General features: G+C 36.8%; 1 protein-coding gene across 1 annotated transcript in view; it reads right to left on the bottom strand.

The window, feature by feature from the left end:
* Positions 1–19,449, bottom strand: part of DCDC1 (doublecortin domain containing 1) — a gene marked incomplete at both ends in the record, with an annotated part of 271,836 nt that overhangs the window by 241,826 nt on the left and 10,561 nt on the right. Inside the window, 2 exons of the mRNA XM_083357546.1 lie at positions 8,775–8,868; positions 13,052–13,257. Coding sequence (XP_083213672.1) covers positions 8,775–8,868; positions 13,052–13,257 — 300 coding nt within the window. The remainder of the gene's footprint in view (positions 1–8,774; positions 8,869–13,051; positions 13,258–19,449) is intronic.

The raw sequence follows: 19,449 nt of genomic DNA on the forward strand, positions 1-19,449 counted from the left end.
AGTGAGCGCCTGTTACTCGTCCCAGCTTCTGCCAACCTAGCAGTTTGAAAGCACGTAAAAATGCAAGTAGAAAAATAGGGACCACTATGGTGGGAAGGTAGCAGCATTCCGTGCGCCTCTGGCGTCTAGTCATGCCGGCCACATGACCACGGAGACGTCCTCGGACAAGCGCTGGCTCTTCGGCTTTGAAACAGAGATGAGCACCGGCCCCTAGAGTCGGAAACGACTAGCACACATGTGCGGGGGAACCTTTACCTTTACCTTTATGCACACTATAGCTATCATTTTGCCCAAGTCCTTGTAACATGTTCAGAAAAATTGCCCCAAGCAAATTAATATTGGCTGCTGAATTCCTAATTTGTTTTGCAGTCATACAGGCTCAATTTATATCTGTTCATGGTTTTCCCCATGAAAATTTATGATTTAAATTAGTAAACAAATGCTTAAAGTAAAATCACAACAGAAAATATCTAGTGTTTAAATATTCTGAAAACTAAAAGAACCTCTAATTTCAGCAGTTGCCATTAAATTAATTTAAGCCCATTTTCCTCAGATTTGTTCTTGATGTTAATGATGAAGCCAAACACAACCAAGAAAATGAAAAAAGGAAAACATATAGAGTATTGAATATAACCGTACAATACGCTTTCGCTGTTTCATCTACTGAATCCGATCCCTAAGGTGAATCCCCCTCCAGCTGCCTGGGAATTAAAATTTTTGAAATAAAGAATATGTATGCATACATCTTTATTTCTTATGTTCACGATATGACTTTTGTAGTCAGGAGGTATAATTAGTTGAGTAAACTTTTCCCATGCTATTTTGGCAATGGCTGTACAACTCTGTCCTTCCAGCTATTGGTGTACAATATTCAGAAGTGTGATCTGCAGACTCAGCCTGAATGACTGAGAGAACACATGCTATATTAAATGATCCCGACATATTTTACTCAAACAAAACTAATCTAACAGCTGTTGTGTACTTTTGTTTACATGTTATATGTCAAATCTTATTGTCCCTAAGGTACTTATGAGAGAAGCTTTAGCAATCATTCTCTTAAATACTGATGCCTATCCGAATTTGGATTTTTCCACTATTGAACAGAATGACAAGCACATGATTGCTGTACTTAAAGCAATCTTTCACAGCTGCCTTGCTTCTTCAGTGATCCCATTAAATTGACGGCAGATGCCTGTGGGGTCTGCAGTGTTACATACTACTTCACAAGGTGCTGATTTATACAAGTCCATTGAATGGTACATGACTTTATTGGGGAAAAAGCATTTCTTTGGTCATTTTATACTCTACCTGAGTAAATTTAATTTAGATAGTCATTCTTCACCCTTCAGAAAGAGTTCACGCTTATGTTAATTGTTTAGAAGTTTTTGAACTCTGATATACAAATGTTTAGCAGAGACAAAATCTCTTCATTTCTAAAATGCATCATGAGTCATGTCTTTTCTAAAACTGAGTGAAGTTGCTGACCATTAAATATGCTGGCACATCTTCTGCTTGAGCAAGTGGACCAAAATGGTGTGAATTGTTAATGCCTTACTGCTTTGGTTCACGGTTTGTGATTGATCATTTGTAACTATATCTACCCCTTGTTCCATGAAATCAAGTATGGAGTAATGGGTTCATCAGATTTTTAGGTTAAATTGAGAGTGAAGAGGTACTGTGTGTAGAAATAAGAGTTGCCATGTTCAGGGCTGGCCTTCTAACAGCATGGATTCTAAAGACGATATTCAAAACCACTTCACTCATCATACGCTTACTGATTCTGAATAGGTCCTATTTGCAGAGGACATTTGGTAGTTTTCCAATAGACTTTACGCTTCTTTCCTACTTTTATCACTTAACCTATTTTCTATATTAAAAAGTCTGAAGAGGTTAAACTAGAAAATAAACATATTACAATACATGTAAAAACAGAAATAGCTTTTAACTGTATAATCCAATTCTCTTTTGCTCTTAGTGTAAGACATGCAGATATATAACTCAAAAAAGACAAAGACAATCCAGCATTTAAAATTTAAATATGACCACAACTTTTTCATTATGATTTAAGCTCCAAATTAATAAAACTAGTTATGTATACATTTAGTATTTTTCATAGATTATAATTTGACTAGTTACTACTACATGTTAGCTGACTATGCAAGGTATTAACTAGAATCACAGAATAGAAAAACAAAAAATTGGAACACAATAGATTTTAGTCAAGAAACAATAAAACATTTTAAATCCTACTGATTATAGTAGGAAGTTGTACAGTTTTGTATCCAGTAAAACCACTGAAATTTAGTGGACAAAAACATGCCAAACATTTCACAAAACGTATCCAATTTTTAACCTGGAGATTTGAAAGTACATATAAACTATTTACTACTTTACAAATTATATTATTTGCTTTAGAAATTATTATACCTACTTTATAACAATAACTACCCTACAATAGACTTTGTTAAATGGAAGTATGCATGAAAAATACTACTTAGCTTCTCATCTGGATACCCTGATAAACTAATCAAAGAGAATAAATTGAATCAAATTTTAAATCAGAACATGAGTTACAATGGAAGAATGTACATATTAAGGTTTAGATAATGCAGTGCATGGGTGCACATTCAGATTATGTTGGCTAATGTGGAAATTCAGAAATCTATTCTGGAAAAAGCAGTAGCCAACCAACTCTTTTGTGCTGCCAAGAAATTGTTGAATGCAATTGCCAGGAGCTGACCTTGACCTGGGGTTAACTTTACCTTTTATTGTAAAGATAGTATATTAAATCTTACTTTCTTTAAAATAAGGAAATTATGTTGTATTCTTCACCTAAATTTCTAAATAACTATGTACTTATGAGATTTCAAAATGAAAAAAAAATTATTTGAGCATGCTTAAAAATAGAATCTCATATTAATAGCAATAGCAATTAGACTTATATATTGCTTCTGAGTCGGCATATTGCCCCCAACAAGTAATATTCTAATAGTGCTCAATGTGCATACTCAATTACCTCCTGAGTTTGGGGCCACACATGGGAACAAAAACTGGGAAGCTAAAAGAGGAAGAGTAATAGTTCATAACAGATAAGACTCATAATATTTCTTAAGTAGTTTGATATACACGCATAAAATATATAGGAACATTAGCAGAAGAATATTGTACTAGAAAAAAGTTTGTGAACAAGGGCCTCCTGTTTCTCTGTATATAACTGAAGAAACAAAATACAAAAGTAATCAAATATAAATGAACAGCTGCAGATAAAAGATAGAATTAAAAAAATCTAATGATGTGTGGCTCCTTTTCAGTCACTCATTATATTTCTCCTACTGCCCAATCATCTCTTTCTCAGCAATCAATTCACATTTTATAGACAATTAAGATATTCAGTTTTATTTGGGGGGGAGAGGGATTCTCTCCCACAAAAGGTTTTCTAAGAATATGTAGTAATTCTGCAGAATTTTAAATTCTTCCAGTTTCACTTATGCCTTCCTTGGTGGTATACATGATAGAGTATTGGCTAGAGTATTGGCAGGATAGAGATTTGGGAAACTGAGGACTTAATGATCAAGTGGTTTCTGCAGCAAAATATTATATGTAATTTTATGACTGTGTTACTGGTGGTTATAAAGTGTTTGAAAATAAACAAGTTAACATATTGTTATTTTATTTAATATATTTTTGAAAAGTAAAAAATATGCATATAGATTTGTATCCTATATTTTTTCCAAAAGATAAGGCAGAAAAAAACCCAGGCAACTATTGTGGATGCCAAATGACTTCTATTTGAAGCCAGGGAAGGAGAAAGAAAGAAGGCAAAATATAATCAATAGATAAATGGTTATTTGCTATTAAAGTTGGCACATTCCTAAACTGTACTATGACAAAGAAAACTAATCACCATCAGCACTTTTCAGCCAATAGCAATAGCACTTAGACTTATATACTGCTTCATAGTGCATTTCAGTCCTCTCTGAGTGGAGTAGAGTCAGCATATTGCCTCCAACAATCTGGGTCCTCATTTTACCGACCTTAGAATGACGGAAGGATGAGTCAACCTTGAGCTGGTGAGAATTGAATTCCTGGAAGTTGGCAAACTTAGCCTGCAATACTGCATTCTAACCACTGCATCACTGTGTAGTTTATTATTAGGGAAGGGGAGGAGGGAATCAGGCAAGATGGGAGAGAGTAATACAAAAAACAGTAAACATTGAAAAACGGTACAATCCCAAAAGATGTACCTGCTACAGCCTTCAAATTGGAACACAGGAGTTAAGCATTTAGACTTGTGTAAAATGGCAAGCTTTCTGCCATATGTTACAGAAAATATAGAGTGGATTTTAATGAGGGCTTCTGCATAGGCCAAAACCCCCTAGGCTCAGAGACCAAAATGAAGAATGAGGTTCCTCTAATCTAGATAATATCTGACAATTATCCATAGGCTCTGCTGCTGTTTTAGTTACATTAACTTTATTTGATGACCTCTTCCAAACATCTTGCTAGTCCATCAGCAAAATTCATCTCTACTGACTGATTGTGTAAAACATAAAGTTCTTCAGCCCTCCTCTGCCATATTTTACTCCTCATAATCCTTGAATCTTTGATCTTACACTCACCTACTATCAATCTTCTCTACCTTCATAAATGATATTTGTGTATCATTAATTGCATGTAATTGTCATGTATTTCCCATTTGGTGCCCATTGCATCTAGTATCTCCCCTCAGAAAACTTCCTGACAAATGTAAACAAAGCATACTGTATGGACAGGAAATTATTCTTAATTGATATTCTTTTTGTGAACAGGCGATTAAGTAATTTTTGTTGATTTACAAATTTATTTATTTATTTATTTATTTATTTATTTATTTATTTATTTATTTATTAGTTGAATTTATATACCGCCCTATTCCCGAAGGACTCAGGGCAGTTCACAGGGCAGTTAAAACAGTACAAAAAGAGAATAAAATGGAATTAAATTAGTACAAGCCCACAATTCATAATAACAATAAAATTAAAATTTTAAAATTAATTTAATATAATTTAGTATAATTTAATTAAAATACTTTAAAATTTAAAATCCCTCAGTTCAGGCCAGACAGTTCGAACAACCAGGTTTCTAACTCCCGGCGAAACGAGCGTAGGTCGGGGGCAGTCCGAAGCTCCATCGGCAGTTTGTTCCAAAGGGTGGGTGCACTCACAGAGAACGCCCTCCCCCTGGGAATCACCCGCAGGCAATCTCTAACCGGCGGAACCCTAAGGAGGCCCTCCCTGTGGGCGCGCACAGGACGATGGGAAGCTGATGCTGGTAGCAGGTGCTCCCTAAGGTAATCTGGACCCATGCCATTTAGGGCTTTATAGGTCATCACCAGCACCTTGAATCTCACCCGGAGGGCAACTGGAAGCCAGTGCAGCTTGCGGAGAAGAGGTGTTACATGAGAGTATCGGGACACTCCCATTACTACTCGCGTGGCTGCATTCTGCACCAGCTAAAGCCTCCGAGTGGTCCTCAAGGGCAGCCCCATGTAGAGAGCATTGCAGTAGTCTAACCGGGAGGTCACAAGCGCATGAGTGACTGTACGCAGGGCATCCCGGTCCAGATAGGGCCACAACTGGCGCACCAGGCGAACCTGGGCAAAAGCCCCCCTGGTCACGGCTCCTATATGATCTTCCAAACTGAGCCGTGAATCCAGGAAGATGCCCAAGTTATGAGCCCTATCGACAGGGGGTAACACCTCACCCCCCATTATTAAAGATGGAGAAGAGTGATTCACTCGAGATGAATGACTTTGAGGAATATGTGGAAATAATATGTGGAAATAATATGTGGAAATAAAATACATTCAGCTATTGGTCAGCTTGGCACAATTAGACTGAGCACTGACAGAGATGATCCCTGCAAATTTCAAATTTGCAAAAAGGTTTACAAGTCCATGATCAAATTGTAGTCCTAACTAACACAAAGATATAAAAAAATTAAAATAATTTTAAAAAAATGTAAGCTTGTGTTGTAAAGGTCTAGGGCAGGGGTCCTCAACCTTGGCAACTTTAAGACTTATGGATTTCAACTCCCAGAATTCTGGGAATTGAAGTCCACAAGTCTTAAAGTTGCCAGGGTTGAGGACCCCTGGTCTGGGGAATAGTCTCATAAAGCACAATTATAACCTGTATATAACCCTATCTATCTGACTGAAAATAAATAAATAAATAAATAAATAAATAAATAAATAAATAAATAAATAAATAAATAAATAAATAATTCCCTACAAAAATTACAACACAATAATTATTTCCTTACTCAATAAGAGAAACAAGGGAAGACTATGAAGAACCCGTTCCTCTAGAATTCATTGATCAGTTTCAAACTTTCATTCAACTCTTTAAGAGACTACCACATCACTGAGTAACTGGTTCCACTGTCAAATTTACTGCAGTCCATGATTTCATGCCCTGGTTTATGGGATTACTGCTTTCAAGAATGGTGTTATATCTCCTGGTCTTCTCGTGGCTAAAACATCCCCTGTTCCTTTAGCTTCTTTTTATGGGATTTAATTCTACTCTTTTGATTTTTTGTTGTTGTGTGTCCTTCTCTTAGCCTCTTTCAAATTGTCTGAATCCTTCTTAAATTTAAACGTCTGAAGCCCAGAACTGGACATAATACTTGAGTACTAATTGTTTGAAAAAAACAGCATAGGTTTATGAGGAACGTACAGTGTTCTGAAGGCTCAGGGAACCATGTGTTGGAAACATTTGATGGAGAAGCTGGGTTTGAAAAGGAGACAGCAAAGGCAGCAAAAAGAAATCAGCAAAGGAGCAAAAAGAAGACAGCAAAGGCACTGAGGCATTTCTGCTTTGGCTGTGATGGCTGGGCACAAAAAAGCAAATGGTTGCTTCATGGAACTAAGAGAAAAGGCATCTGTGTGAACGAATGCTTCCTGGTGCTTGCTGAGGCAGGCTGAAACTTCCCAGGGGTGGCAAGCAGTCCCAGAACCATGCAATTCTGGGGCTTCTTGCTGCCCCATAAGGCAAGGTGAAGGGCAGCTAAAAGAGCATAGATGGGTGAGAATACGGGGGGGAGGAGTTGAAGCACCTCTGTGGTATAACTGTGGGTGGGCTGCCAAGTGCTTGAATTTTGATCATGTCACTGTGGGTGCACTGCGATGGTCATAACTTTATGCACAGGTCATAAATCAGTTTTCCCAGCACTGTGTAATGGTTGCTGAATGAATGAGCATAAGTTGAGGACAAGTCTTTGGAGTTGTTCTTGTACCTTAATCTGTGCTACTGGCAGGCAGTATTCTTCATAAGCCAACAGGTTTACTCACTTTATGTGTGTATGTATGTATGTATGTATGTATGTATGTATGTATGTATGTATTGTTTGAACCGCCCATCTCCCTCAGATTTTTTTTTATTCAATTCTTCGCTGTACTGAATTAAGTATACATAACATTTTTCATTACTTTTTTGTAATTGTCTTTTAATATTCAGTTTCATGGCATTTCATTACAGAGGTTTGTTTTCCTGTCTCCTGTTTGACCTCAAATGCCTCTTTACTCTGAAGACTTAAAACCTCTTTTCTTTTTTTCATGAAAAGGCCTAAGAACTGTATCCAAATTCCCATGACACAGAATAACTTCTACTCCTTATTTTGGTTGTCACTCTCATCCATTGAGCTTATATCTTTGATTTTCTTCTTCAAGAAAATCACCTTCTTCTCTGTCTGTTCCTGTTCTAGTCCTTTGATCCAACACAACTTCATCTTCTCTTATGAGTTGAAATGTATTCAATTACTGCTCCAAGCCTTGCACTCCTTCTTCAAATGTTGCTATAAGTTTGTCACAAATATATGTTGTTGTTTCCTCAGGTCAGAGCAAACGTACTAGAAGCATTGTAGATGACAATCGCAGAGTGACGTTTATTCATTTTTACTTCAGTTTTTTAAATCAACAATAGTTCATCAATTCTTATAACAGTTAAATGCTCTCACTCCTCTTACAGGACATTTGTTAAGATTAAGTAAATAATACCAAACTTTGCTGACACACTTTTGCTGCATTTTTGTGCTTGGAAAAACGTCAGTCTCACACACATACACACAAACACACGCACAGAGAAAGACACAAACCCAAGCTCCATTGGCACCCTCAGCATGAGATATTTATTTGGCAAATCACTAATAGATTGAGTTGGGCTTATGTAAAGCACAATATAGGAGTTCAAACCTATAATATTGATACCGTTGCCAAATTAACTTTTATGAGAAATCCAATATAGACCCACTTTTTGTGGGTGCTTAATTTTGCTGCAATGACCTTTAGAGGAGTGGCTTTTTTTTCTTCTTTCAACTAAATATGATTACTATACAAGTTGTCCTTTTCTGTGTACAGCCAAAGAATTTAAATACATATATAGATACACATACAAATAGAAACTAAAGGTACTCTATAATGATGCTAGCCCAGTTAGGAATAGTGAAAAGAGTAGTATTTGTTTGGATGAAAACTAGAAATAGCAACCTTAAATGAGTTAAATTCCCACTGTACAAAAGATTTTATAGGAAAACTCTTGAAAACTGATCTGGTCATTGAATAAATAATGTGATTTGATTGACATGAAAATTTCAGTTTACTATTGAAATCATAGGGTACACTGCCCCCCAATAAAGCTGTCTTTTTTCATATTTAGCATTCACACATTTACGCTTCATTTCATACATACTCCCACTGCTGCTGTTTGTTATTTTATAATAGCAAATGGTGCAATTCTTACCTTTTAGGAGATCTTCCATTTTTTCACCATGCATATTATATATATACTTGGCTGGCGAAATAAGGTTCAGTCGCGTGGTACAAATATCTAAAAACTTAAAACAAAATCAAAACCAGAATTATTAATATTTAAATATTATTATTATTATTTTAGAATGAAGCATAATGTATTCAGCTGTTCAAGGGGAAAATGGTATCTTAGCCATTTAGGAAAACTTTCCTGTTCAAGAAAAAATGGTTATCTCAGCCATTTAGGATCATTTTCACTAAATCTGAAGATTCACAATATTCATCCAATCCATTTTTATTATTATAAATAATACAAGTATATTCACTTATAACAGTGCAACAATGCAGTTCATTTATAATTGATTGGCTGAATAATAGAATAACAGGAGAAATAAGCTAGAATCTGTGAAATTCTAGCAATGAAATAAGGGAGGTTGACTCCCAATATTCCATTTTATGTTATTTATTTATTTGTTTTAGGCAAATGATAGAAAACAACAATGATGAAGAAGAAAAGGAATACAAGATTTCATGTTTTTGTTCCTTCTACCTATGGCTGATGAAAACATTTTTTTCCAGAATGGAAACAAAATTCTAATACAGGAGAAAATGTGTAGCTCTTGCTTAAGCTATGGCATCCTTGGTGATCCCTGAGACTGATTGTTTGCTTGCAGACATTTCATTACCCAACTGGATAACAACATCAGTATTGGTGGGTATGGGTTTTGCTCCTTTTTAATTTACTGGTTTGCCATGTTAGTGTTGGCAGGGGTCATTTTCTCTTTGGTAGTTTTTTTCTTGATTAAGGCATTATTTTCAGCTGGATAGTTTCTAAGGCACTACCTTAAGACCTCTGCTATGGATCATAAGAGTGATGATCCCATGGGTATTCCTTTGGATGGGATGTAGGAAGTTAGGGCAGTAAAAGTTTACTCAGAGGTAATGCAAACAATTATGCCACAGACCAGAGGAACACAGAAACAGAATTAATTCATAGCACAAACCATAATGCAGCATCTAGAAATTATAGCATGCTAACACATATAACCAAAAATATGAATCTAGTATGTGGATAAAGACACCTTTAAAGTAATAAAAATGGAACAACTAGAGAAAACACATGAAACAATTAAGAAGTTTAAAGGAATACAATTCACAAGGGAAGAAGGAAACATCAACACAACACCCTTCCTGTGTCTCAGCGGCAACAGTGGAAAAGATGGCAAATTAAAAACAATAATTTATCAAAAAAAAACCTATCCAAACTACCCAAGTGCTCCATTACCAAAGTAACAATTCAACCTTCCACAGCAGGAGCTATATAAGAACAATATTCAGATGAACTGAAACACACTACAACACCTGGAATACCACAAAAAGAAAACAGACCGTCTATCCAACATAGGCAGACGAGTAGAAATAATACAAACTTATTAATCTCACAGCATATGTACAAAGTCAATTGCAATTTCAGCTGGCATCATACACCAAACCAAATCCCAAAATACTAGGGAATTCCTGGAAGCTTGGCATTCAAAAAAATCAGCCATCAATAGACACATAGGAATAAACCATATTTACCATTCAAAAGAGACAACAAAAAGCTGAGAAGAAAACAAGACAGCCAACAGCCAAATAAGCAGAGACACCAGACAAAGTGCCAAGCAATACTTAATGTAGGAACTACCAAGGAGTAAACTGCACCTCTCTCACAGGGGAAGCTATTGTATATGAACAGGGAGCAAATCCTACACTCAGTAGCAATGATGATGTTACCTAATTGGGTAATGAAAAATCTGCAAACATAACAGAGTACCAAGGATTCCATGGAAACAAAATTGGATTGTATGGAGGGACTTAAGGGAATCAAAGTCTGAATCCAAGATGGAACCTGTAATGTATTGGGATTTTTACTTGTACTGATTCACGTGTCTGTTTAAATTTTGCTTAAAGGTTGCTAAATGGTGCGTCCGTGTAACGGTCACTGACTAAGCCAGACTTGTTGTCTCCAAGAAGATTATTGGTAGATTTGGGGCGGGAACGTGTTACTTTAAACCTATTGGCCGCTCCTAGTGGCTAACCGTATAAGTAGCTGCGCAGCAGCCACTGTTTCAGTTCTGTTCCTGTTAACTTCAATAAAGCATGTTGCTGTTTGTAACCTTCCGTCTCGCTTATTGCCTGCAAAGAACCGGCTACACAACAGAACCTTTTCCTCTATACTGTCTTTTGAAATGCAGATTACTTTCATGATTTTTTGTCAGTCACTTGGTTTTATCTTACTCAATACAACTTTTGCTTTATTTGAACTATAGAATGTACATATGTTCTTGGAATGAGATATTTATTTTTGATATTGGAATTTCACATCTCATTTTACAATCAATTAAATAATTGTTTAAAGACCCATAGCATAAAAGAACAGATCTACAATTTCTGGTTGTTCTGATAACAAAACATCCAGTGCATCAGTTCTAAAATATTGTTTAGTACAGTACTGGTTTAAGAAAAACAGTGATGCATTTTGTCAATCCAAATACAGTTAAAGGAATATGAAACATAACATGAAGTAGGATCACTATACTGGAAGTATCATATATACTCGCAAATAAACTGAAAATTTTAAGTGCCAAAATGAATTGAAAAAATTGGGTTTGGCTTATCCATGGATGGGCTTATCTGTATATATGTTAATACTTTTTAAATTACCCATATATCCTATATATACTCAGACATAAGTCATTAGTAGGTAAAATGACGTTTGAATGTTTAACAAGATACCATGAAAAATGGATAATCTGTGGATTATCCATGGATGAGACAATTGTGAAAAATAAAACATACAAACATTTGGTGGATCACCTTAGCTGCAGGTGACATATTTTACATGTATTTTGATTAAAAATTCAAGAGTTGGCTTATCCGTGGATAAGTTTATTCATGAGTATATATGGCATCATAATTATTGTAACTCCCACCCTTTGGCCCTGAATGGAGATAATACTTCACTGTTTTGTGGGACTGCTATTTTAAGCAGGTATATAATAAAAATAGCTATTATCTGCATGTTTTGGAAACAGCATTTTTTAAATATTTTAGAACTGATCAGTTTTTTTTAAATAAAATAGATAGAAATGTCTTAACCCATCCCTTTTACTTTTACCTTTTTAGGGGTTGCAAAATACAGACATTATTACCCAATCCTAGCTACCTCAAATTCTAAAATTCTGAATTATAATTTCAATAAATTTGATATTTTATATGAAATTATAGCAAACACTTCTCAACATGAAACAAAGGTGCAAATGTCACCATCTCCAGTATGTTAATTATTGCTATGTTTATTCATTCATTAATTGAAAACACTTTGAAGCAGGAAGAGACCTTTTTCTATAAAATAGATATGTTTAAGTGAAAGCTGGGAATAGACGAATATCTGAAGGAAAGAAGTGGCCAGGCATCACACATTTTTCATTTACTTGCTCCAAACACCATTTATTAACCATCTACAGTATGTCCCTTTCTTTTCCTGTCCAATCCTGTAATGTTCATCTTCTTCATATTTGTTTTCTTCTTTTTTTTCTTCCAGAATTTAAACATGAATTATAAAGCAAACTTATTATAAACTTTTTATAAATATTATTATAAATTATAAAGCTAACAAAAAACTCAGTAGATCAATTCTGGTTTTGCACATACAAATGTTAATGGAATTGCATGAACCTGAGTCTCTAACCCAAATCTAAATCCAAAAGATTGCTGAGCTTGTCGATCAGAAGGCCTGCAGTTTGGTGGGTCGAATCCCGAGTGCCGCGTAGCAGAGTGAGCGCCTGTTACTCGTCCCAGCTTCTGCCAACCTAGCAGTTCGAAAGCACGTAAAAATGCAAGTAGAAAAATAGGGACCACTACGGTGGGAAGGTAACTGCGTTCCGTGCGCCTTTGGCGTCTAGTCATGCCGGCCACATGACCACGGAGACGTCCTCGGACAAACGCTGGCTCTTTAGTTTGAAATGGAGATGACCACCGGCCCCTAGAGTTGGAAACAACTAGCACACACGTGCGGGGGAACCTTTACCTTTTAAAGCATCCAAACAAAACATGACAATGCATAATGGAATCTATTCAAATATCTATGGGAGGTGTACCTGCAATTTTGTCGTAACCTCCACTACTGAATTGTGTCTACTCTAATCACACATCTCAATAGATCAATTACAAATAATAAAACAAAAGTGAAAACGCTCTTCATATACATGCCACATCTCAATATACCTTTTCGGTTTGGTTTGGAGATGCTGCTATTTCATAACCATCCTGTCCCATGCAGTTCTTAAACACCAAAAGTCTGATCATAGGTTTTTCTATAAGTTTCTTCATACGTTCGGAAAGTACGGGGTCAGCTTTTCTTCTCTTGACATCTCGAGGAAAAATGATACCATTCAGTGTCCAAGTTGCATTCTTCATTAACAACAGATGGTCTGGAGGAAAAGAAGTAAAGTAAATATTTAGTTTCAGAATTAAAAGCGAAGGTATCATGCTCCCTTTTGCCTATTACCTTAATAACACACTGGCTGCTACCCACATAAAAGCTGATATTTTTGGAAATACGACCCCATCTTTCTGCAAACCGTGACATAAGCTATAGCAAGCTGTCTCTATTGATAGCCTGCATAAATCATCATTCCTGAAGGGAACAGATGTTCAGGGTATGAAAGAGTAATACCACAATTTAGTCATAATTAAAATTCACCTTAGCATGCCTCTGTAGCTGATCAGAAAGCAACATTTTACTTCTCATCTGCAAAACACTTTTCTTCACCTTTGCTTCATAAAATGAAAAATACTTGTTTCTGAGCCTTGACCTACATTTTCCTGGATTTATAATGCTCGTAAAAGTCTCATACAAACGATCCATTTTAACAGCTGGCTTCCTAATTCTTCTAAAATAATGACCCCATGCATAATATCTTAGCAGAGAAACTCAAATTCAAAAGGGTATATACTTGATAATTTTTCTCTGCTATCTTGCCTATCAATCCATTTTTGCAAGGTTAGGAAGATAGAAATGTTTGTATGTTTTAATTTTAATTTTTATACATACACACACACACACACAGAGAGACACTATTTTAAAGGACTCACTGGAGAAGAGCCTAATGCTGGGAAAGACTGAGGGCAATAGAAGAAAGGGACGACAGAGAATTAGGTGGCTGGATGGAGTCACTGAAGCAGTAGGCATGAGCCTAAGTGGACTCCAGAAGATGGTAGAGGTCATGAAGGCCTGGAAGAACAATTGTCCATGGGGTCGTGATGGGTCGGACACGACTTCGCAACTAACAACAACCAAGAAAAAACCTAAGAGACATTTCTAGACAAAGTGGGAACTGATTAAAAATCTCTGTTTATAATTTCCTTATATAGTTTATCTACTGCCTTTCTACCCAGAGTAATCCTTTAGTAGATCCATCCAGAATGTCTCAAAATCATGAATACTTTTGAATTATCAGGTTGAAGAGAAGGAGAAAAATCTATTTTACTTTTGTAACATGTCTACTAGTTACAAAAGAATATCAAGACAATATCAAGACAAAAAAAACTTAGCCGCATTAGAAGCAAGAAGAAAAGTACTCAAAACTATATAACATCTTAATAATATTTTATTCTATTTAAGTACTAATGGCAACTCCCAGTTCCTACAAGATAGCCAAAAGCATAGTAAATATGATGATTTTTCCATTACAAAATTGGAGATTAATTTTAGATACAATATTTTAGGAAATTTCTGTTTGTAAATTACAAACTTTAGTAAATAGTATAAAGTATAAAAACTTTATTTATCCTGAGAAATACAGATCACTTTTACTTTTTAAAATAATACATGTTACAACAGAGATTTATACAAACCAGAAAAGTTACGGAGGTCTTAGAAAAGTTAACTTGAGCATCCCATTTTCTCCATTACATTTGCTACTAAAATCCAGTGTACTCTTCTCTCTTATGTACACAAATACAGAAGTTGCTTTTCAAACTACTTTAAGTTTACACAGTTATTTATAGCTAAAATGTTAAACTGTAAACCATTACTAAAGCATAACAGAATAACGGAGTTGGAAGGGACCTTGGAGATCTTCTAGATCAACCCCCTGTTCAGGCAGGAAACCCTTTATCATTTAAGACAAATGGTAGTCTAATCTCTTCTTAAAAACTTCCAGTGTTGGAGCATTCACAACTTCTGGAGGCAAATTATTCCATTGATTGATTGTTCTAACTGTCAAGATTTTTTTTTAGTTGTAGATTGCTTCTCTCTTTGCTTAGTTTTCATCCATTGCTTCTTGTCCCTGCCTGCAGGTGGTTTGGAGAATAGATCGACTCTCTCTTCTTTAAGGCAACCCCTCAAATATTGGAACACTGCTATCATGTTACCTGTAGTTTAAGGTAATACATATACATAGTACATAGTTTAAGGTAGTACAAATTATTTAATTATTGATTTGGTAATCCTCAGTTTATGACAAGTGGGATTTTTTTTCTCTTTTCCCCTACACTTTTTTCTGTCCCCATTTTCCTTCCTCATTTTCCCACTATTTTCATTTTCATTTTGTAATTTGATAAGTTTAATAACATTATAAAGTGCATGTTAAAAAAGAAAATCACAGCTAACAAATGAAGGTAGCATAATCCTTTGTGTTTGCTTAGGAAATCACTAAAAACCTGGTTGTTCTCCCTGGCCTTGGGGGCAGGATAAATGTGAAGCCACCTTTTCTTGGTTTTGTTTTGTTTCTTTGGTCTAACTTGTTTTGATTTTATCTTGATATTTTACACTTCCAGTCACTTATATCAGTTTTTTTTTGTATGCTATTTTTTTTAGGTGTAAGAGTTATTTGGAACTTATAAATGAAATCAATGTCTTCATGTAAAAACTACATGTGCATTCAACCAGCACACTTCTAACATCACTACAAGAATTCCTTATGCACTTAAGCAAAGATATATTAAACAAGGGGAGATAACACATCTTCGTACGAAGGCTAATTGCTGAAAGAATTTGAATTCAAATCTATTCAGTTTATCAAACACTATTTTTTCTAAATCAACCAATATGCAGTACACTATCATATTCATACATTTCTTAATAATTATTAAAGAACGGAAAGGTCTGTGCATTCTTTCCTTAATGTGATGCCATACTGCAATTTCCAGATTTTGTTCACTGTCAACTTTTTTATTCTTTCAATCAGAATTCTGCCAAACGTATTTCCAGCATATTAAAATAAATTTAACCTCAGTAATTTTTGCATTCATTTTCGTTATCTTTCCTTTTTTTTTGGAGGAGGAGGAACAATAATATTCTTCCAACTGTAAGGCACACATGCTGTCTTCATACACATATTAAAGAAATTACACAGAAACTACATAAAGGAAATGGCATCCAATATTTTAGCCGTTATATCAGTTACATATATAATTGTTACATCATCTATACCAGACATGTCAAAATTGCGCCGTCACATGACATCATGCAACGTATCGGGATGGTTTTGTCATTGCTGGCAATGGGGTGGGCGGGGCTTCCGGATGATGTGTCCGGCCCACGGGCCAGCAGTTTGACATCCCTGATCTATACTTTCAGCCTTACCTTTTTTCAACACTTTCACAATATTTAGTATTTTTGGTCATTTCTTTCCTAATTTCTGGAGTATAGGAGGGAGGGAAATTAAAATAGCCTTTCTGGATCCTTAATGTAATAGCTTACATCAATGACGTATATCATTCCAGTCCGTTTTCTAGCATAAAGTGCTGTCAAAAATACATTAGCACAAACAGTAGTATACATAGAGTAAGTGCATTATTTAGGCATAAGAGGGAACGCATAGGTGGATGCAGGCAATAAGTAACTCCTTTTTGAGAGAGGGAGTGGTCCCACCAGCTCTTAAAGAGACGGTGATGTGCCCACTCCTCAAAGGACCATTGCTTGACCTGGACAGAGATTATCTAGACCCCTTTCAGTCAGGGTTCAGACCAGGATTTGGGACTGCGATAGCATTGATTGTGTTAATGGATGACCTCTGGTAGGAGTGGGATGGGGGTAGTACATCCATCCTGGCTCTTCTTGATCTCTCAGCAGCATTCAATACTACCGTTCATGGTATCCTTCTAGGCCAGCTCCAGGAATAGGGGATGGGTGGCAGTTCTTTCTCTGGGGCTGGTTCCAATCAATGCTGCTAGAGAGAGATCTAGCCTGCAGCCCCTACTTTGTGGGGTGTGTCAGGATAGTGTTCTTTCTCCCTTTCTTTTTAACATTTACATAAGGCTGTGGGGTCCATTGGTTTGAGGTGAGATATGAATAATATGCAGACAATACCCAGATTTATATCTCTACATGTCCCATTAATGATGCTGAGGATGTCCTATCCTAATGTCTGTAGGCTGTTAGGGACTGGATTCAATTCTAGCAAGACAGAATGGCTATGGGTATTCTAACCCATCCACCCCCTGCAGAGGCAATGTTCTTCCATCTATGGTTCTGGATCAAGTTGCACTACTCCAGACAGACCCAGTGCACAATCTGGGTGTCTTTCTGGACTTGCAGCTCCTATTCAAAGAGAAGTTGGTAGCCATGGCTAGGAGGGCCTTTGCACACCTTTGGGTGGTATGCCAGTTGCACCCATACCTGAACTGGGAGGTCCTGCTCCTAGTAACTCATGCTTTTGTAACCTCCAGCTTAGACTACTGTAATATCCTCTACATGGGGCTGCCCCTGAAAACCATTCAAACACTCTAACTGGTGTAGAATGCAACTGTGTGAGTAGCAAATAGTGCCAAATATATGGCACACATAATACAACTCTTGTGTGAGCTGCACTGGTTATCAGTATGTAACTCAAGCACCAAGTTTTAACTTTACAAAACAATTTTATAAATACCATCTATGAACAGGTTGGGGAAAATAAAACAATAGATTAATGAACTTGGTAAGTTAAATGCCATAGAAAATTAAAGAAAATCTAAAAGAAAAAAATTAAAGTCTGAAAAAAATGTGTATATTTATCACAAATTTGATAAGCTGATTTATCTCCAAACATGTCCTTCTAGTATGTTGGATTCCTTAAAATGTTCATTAAATAAAACTATACAAGGAAAAATGTACTCAACATATTTCTACTGCATCCTGAGAAGAGATAATATACAATAAAGTAAAATTGCTATATTGCATCTGAATCTCCCAAACATTTCACTTTGCTAGATAGATCTTCCATTCTGAGTTTAAGCAGTACTTGAAAATAAATCTATTATAATAGGGTTTTTATACTGAGATATTATTTAAAGTGGATTCATTTATTACATTTTTATTCTGCTTTACTCTCACAGCTCAGCACAGTTTATACTTCCTTGAATTTATTTATTTATTTATTTATTTATTTATTTATTTATTTATTTATTTATTTATTTATTTGATTTATATACCGCCCTTCTCCTGAAGGACTCAGGGCGGTGTACAGGGCAATAAAAATAAGAATACATTAGTTAAAATAATATTAAAACCCAAACCCATCAGGCCAGGCCGGCTTGTTCGAATAGATAAGTTTTTAGATCACGCCGGAAGGAGCAAAGGTCGGGGGCCATCCGGAGTTCAGCCGGTAAGCGGTTCCAGAGGATTGGTGCACCCACCGAGAATGCTCTCCCCCTGGGGGTCACCAGCCGACATTCTCTGACCGGTGGTACCCTGAGAAGGTCCTCTCTGTGGGAACGTACAGGACAGAGGGAAGTTGACGCCGGCAGTAGGTGCTCCCGTAGGTAGTCCGGACCCATGCCATGTAGGGCTTTGTATGTCATCACCAGCACCTTGAATTTCACCCGGAAGGCAACTGGAAGCCAGTGCAGCTCATGGAGCAGAGGTGTAATATGGGAGTATCGGGAGACCCCCAAAAGAACTCGTGCAGCTGCATTCTGTACCAGCTGAAGCTTCTGAGTGGTTCTCAAGGGCAGCCCCATGTAAAGAGCATTGCAGTAGTCTAGACGAGAGGTCACAAGTGCATGGGTGACTGTACGCAAGGCATCCAGGTCCAGATAGGGTCGCAACTGGCGCACCAGATGAACCTGGGCGAAGGCCCCTCTAGTCACAGCTCCTATATGATCTTCTAAGGAGAGTTTTGAATCTAAGAGGACACCCAAATTGCGAGCCTTATCTACGGGGGTAATAACTCACCCCCAATATTAAGAGATGGAATAATCTGAATTTCCTGACATGCCGGTATGTACAGCCATTCAGTCTTGTCCGGGTTGAGTTGAAGCCTGTTCCTCCCCATCCAGACCCGGACCGCTTCCAGGCAACGGGACATCACGTCGAGGGCATCACTGGGGTGGTTTGGGGTCGAGATGAAAAGCTGGGTATCATCAGCATACTGATGATATCCCACTCCAAAACCACGGATGATCTCACCCAGTGGCTTCATATAGATGTTAAACAGGAGAGGTGAGAGGACCGACCCCTGAGTAACTCCATAAATGAGAGGTCTCGGGGTTGATCTCTGTCCACCCGCTAACACCGACTGTGAACGTTCCAGAAGGTAGGAGGAGAACCACTGAAGAACAGTGCCTCCCACTCCCAATCTCCTGAGACGCCGCAGTAAAATACCATGGTTGATGGTATCAAAAGCCGCTGAGAGGTC

Source organism: Vipera ursinii (genome assembly GCF_947247035.1).
Source record: "Vipera ursinii genome assembly, chromosome: 1".
Taxonomy (NCBI): domain Eukaryota; kingdom Metazoa; phylum Chordata; class Lepidosauria; order Squamata; family Viperidae; genus Vipera; species Vipera ursinii.